Source organism: Colobus angolensis, unplaced genomic scaffold, assembly GCF_000951035.1.
Source record: "Colobus angolensis palliatus isolate OR3802 unplaced genomic scaffold, Cang.pa_1.0 Scaffold32, whole genome shotgun sequence".
NCBI classification, from domain to species: domain Eukaryota; kingdom Metazoa; phylum Chordata; class Mammalia; order Primates; family Cercopithecidae; genus Colobus; species Colobus angolensis.
In genome coordinates this window covers 147,831-151,288 of record NW_012116488.1, presented here as the reverse complement: position 1 = coordinate 151,288, position 3,458 = coordinate 147,831, and the positions used below count along the sequence as shown (strand labels likewise).

At 61.4% G+C, this 3,458-nt stretch overlaps 1 protein-coding gene across 1 annotated transcript in view; it reads left to right on the top strand.

The window, feature by feature from the left end:
• TEX22 (testis expressed 22) overlaps positions 1 to 454 on the top strand; it is a 24,074-nt gene extending 23,620 nt beyond the window's left edge. The window contains 2 exon segments of the mRNA XM_011951568.1: positions 163 to 280; positions 435 to 454. Of these exon segments, the coding sequence (XP_011806958.1) occupies positions 163 to 280; positions 435 to 454 (138 nt within the window).
• The last annotated feature ends 3,004 nt before the right edge of the window (positions 455 to 3,458 follow it).

Here is a 3,458-nt window from a genome sequence, read left to right as displayed (position 1 = left end):
GTGCGCGGGGCGGGTCCTCCCAGCCGGGTCCCAGCCCCACCCCGCCCGTCCACCTCGCCTCCCTCGACTCAGTCCAACTGGGCCCTGTACCCTGCCGCTCCCGGGCCCCACCCTTATCCCCTTCCCGCCCCTCAAGGCTCCCTGACCCACCCTCGCCCGCAGGACATCGTGCAGATGGTAGCCCAGCTGGTGTCGGAGGACGTGGACAAGGACGTGCTGTTTCCCCACCCGCTGAGGTCCACCGAGTCCACCAACGCCTTCCAGGCCTTCCTGTCGCGGAGTGCGCCTTTCTGGCATAATGCGACTTTCGAGGCCCGGGCCTCGAGGTCACCCCCTTCCTAAGAGCCCGACTCAGCCCATTGTCTGTCTTCCAGTGCCTTTCCTTGGGGGCCCAGGGTGGGGGCAGCCTCTGCGCCTTCTTTGTGCCCCACCAGGGTATCACGACCACCCATGATGGTCAGGCAGAACCTGGCTCCGGACAGCCTGCAGCTCCTGAGGCCTTGGAGACCGGGCTAGGGGCTATCAGAGGCCATCTAGGGGAGGGAAGTACTGCCCCGGGTCAGTTTGAGGGGGCTCTGCCAAGGCCTGGGTAGCAGGAGCTTGCCCTCGGGATGGCTGGGAGGAGGCCTCGGGGTACCTGGGCCTGTCTGAGGTGCACTGGTGTCCTGGGAGGCCCCAGTGGCAGGCGCTGCCTGGAGGCTCAGCTCCTTTGCTGGCCTGGTCTGGGGAACCGGGTACCTGCGTGCACCAGGCTGTGAGATGGGCCAGGCAGAGTTCTCCAGGGGGCGGGGTCTCACATTAGGTCCTGCCTCTGAAGACCCAGAAGGGCACACGGGACCCCGGGGTGCTGTGGTGGGGAGCAGCAAGCCCAGGGACGCAATACGGTGCCCAGCATACAGGGAGGCTGTCTGGAGGCAGAGCTGCCTCCTGGCCTCTGGACAGCGATGCTGGTGGTGGACGAGGGCCAAGGGGGTAGCCTGCACAGCGGGTCTGAGCAACTGCTTACCTGTCAGCTCCAGAGTTGGCTGGAGCAGGGGCCTGCGGGCCATGGTCCACTGGGTGACTGCCTTGTTTCCAGGCTGCAGGGCCCTCGGAAGGGTGGTGTCCCAGCTGCATTTTGGGGATACTAAGTTGCAGGAGGACTGGATTGGGAGGCGGGGCAGGAGGGCTGTGAGCATGGGTTCCCAGCCCGGGGTGGGTGGGGGTGGGGAAAGGGCCCTGGACTCCGTGACTGACCGTTAGGGGCCTGACTGGGCTTCTGTAGAGGTGGCTAAGTGGAGAGGCTTTGGGGCAAGCGGAGGTGATCACTCCTGGGCCCCAGGTGAGGGCAGGAGCTGGACCTGTGCGGTGGCCTGGACCACCAGACACACTACATGCTGGTTGTGCTGCTCACCTGGCCTCCACCCCTCCCCTTCCCACTGCTGAGAAGCCACCTGACTGCACTGCCAGCCACCTGCTGCCCTGACACTGGATCCCTGGCCTGGACTTGAATCCTCTGCACCTGCCTGTGTCCCCTTCTTACTGTAAGACTCAGTGAAGTTCCCTCCTCCTTCAGGAAGCCTTCCAAGATTACACTGCCAGGTGCCCCCCTTCTCTCCCAAGTCCTCTGAATGTCATTTGGTGCACCCTAGGGATCCTCTGCATTTCTCAGGAGCCCTAGGGTAGGTGGATGGAGGGCAGATCCTCCAGGGGCTGGAGCAGGTGTCCTTAAGGGTGTGGTGAGTTCTGGGCAGGGCATTGGGGCCATAATGACCCACCCCCTCTGAGGTCCCTGATGATGATGTGGGGAATGGGGCCCTATGGGCCCAGCTCCAGGCCAGGCAGGAAGATGCAGGTGAGCCCTGCATCCCCAGGTGTAAACAGGGCAGAGCGGAGCTGACAGGTAAGCAGTTGCCATGGGCGTGGCGAGCTGGGCAGTCCTCTGTTCCTGGGTGGCTTTGAAGGACCCCTCATTGTTATGACTGTGACTTGGGGATGGGCTGGGCTCATCCCGCCAGCTCTCCTGCTCTCGTTTGGGTGTCTCCTGAGGCGGCAGTCAGAGGGTGGTGGTCCAGGACGCTGGCGATGCTGGGATGGTTGCCCTCTCTGCTCCATGAGGTCTCCCTACAGAGCACCTCCCCCATGGCAGCAGCAGAGGCAGAATCCTGGCCTCCTTCAGCCTGAGGCCCAGAGCCGGCCTCCTGGTGGGTAACGTGGCCACAGGGCCAGCCGGCAACAGGGTATTGGCACTGAGAGGCACAGGACTCTCCAACAGAGGTGGTGCCAGGACAGAGGCAGTGCCTGGAGACTACCTGGGTTGTCACAACTGGGATTTGTGTGCTAGTTTTCTGTAGCTGCCATGAAAATTGCCACAAATTCAGTAGGTTTTGGTGTTTCCTTTTTTTGGTGTTGGTGGAGGCAGGGGGTGGGGCAGGCTTCTATGTTGCCCTGGCTGGTCTTGAACTATTGGACTCAAGTGATCCCCCCACCTTAGCCTCCTGGGTACCTGGGACTGCAGGCGCATCCAACCACACCTGGCTTTTTTTTCTTTTCTTTTCTTTTTTTTTTTTTTAAGTTTTTGTGAGAAACAGTCTTGGTATGTTGCCCACGCTGGTCTTGAACTCCTCGACCCAAGCAATCATCTTGCCTCAGCCTCGTGAGTAGCTGGGGCTATAGGAGTGTTCCACTGGTGCCTGGCTTTGAGTGTTTTAAAACAACACTAATTTATTAGCTAAGTTTTATAGACGTTCAAAATGGGTATCTTTGGGCTCAGAATGAGGGGTTGGCAGAGTTCTGTTCCTTCTGGAGGCGCCAGGGGAGACTCTGTTTCCCTGATTTTTCCAGCCTCAAGAAGCTGCCCACATTCCTTGACTGGTAGTTCTGGTCTCCTTTGGAGCGGCCGTGCCCCTCTCTGCCCTGCCCTTCTCTGCCCACCTCTCCTCTGCCTCCCTCCTGCACCCTGAAACACCCTTGTGGCGACGCTGGGCCCACCCGGAAGATCCAGGGTCGCCTGCTTGCTTTCGGGTGAACTGATTAGCGCCCTTCCTAACCTGCCACTTAACCCACTTAACCCAGCCTGCTCCAAGGTTCTGGGGATTTGTACACAAGTATCTGTGGGAGGGGCATTCTGCCTTCCACAGGGGCTACCGGCACCTGGTGGGTAGAGGCGGGGGTGCTGTGCTCCTCAGGATCCCGAAGTGCACGGGCAGCCCCAAACCACGAGGGCCCGGCAGGAAACCCTGGGGCAGAGGAGGGTTCGTGGGGCGGGGGCGCATGTGAAGCCCACCTTGCAAGGAGAGGGGCGCGCTCGTCTCAGGACGGCAGAGGGCGAGTCTCCGAGGCGCGTGGAATCAAGGGGACGGAAGAAGCAGTCTCGGGAGTGGGAAGGATCCTGGGAGGGGAGTGAGGATCCCCCGAAGTATCGCAGCAGCAGTGAGGTGCTTAGGCCGTCGCCCCGGCCGCCACTGCGCCTCCCCACC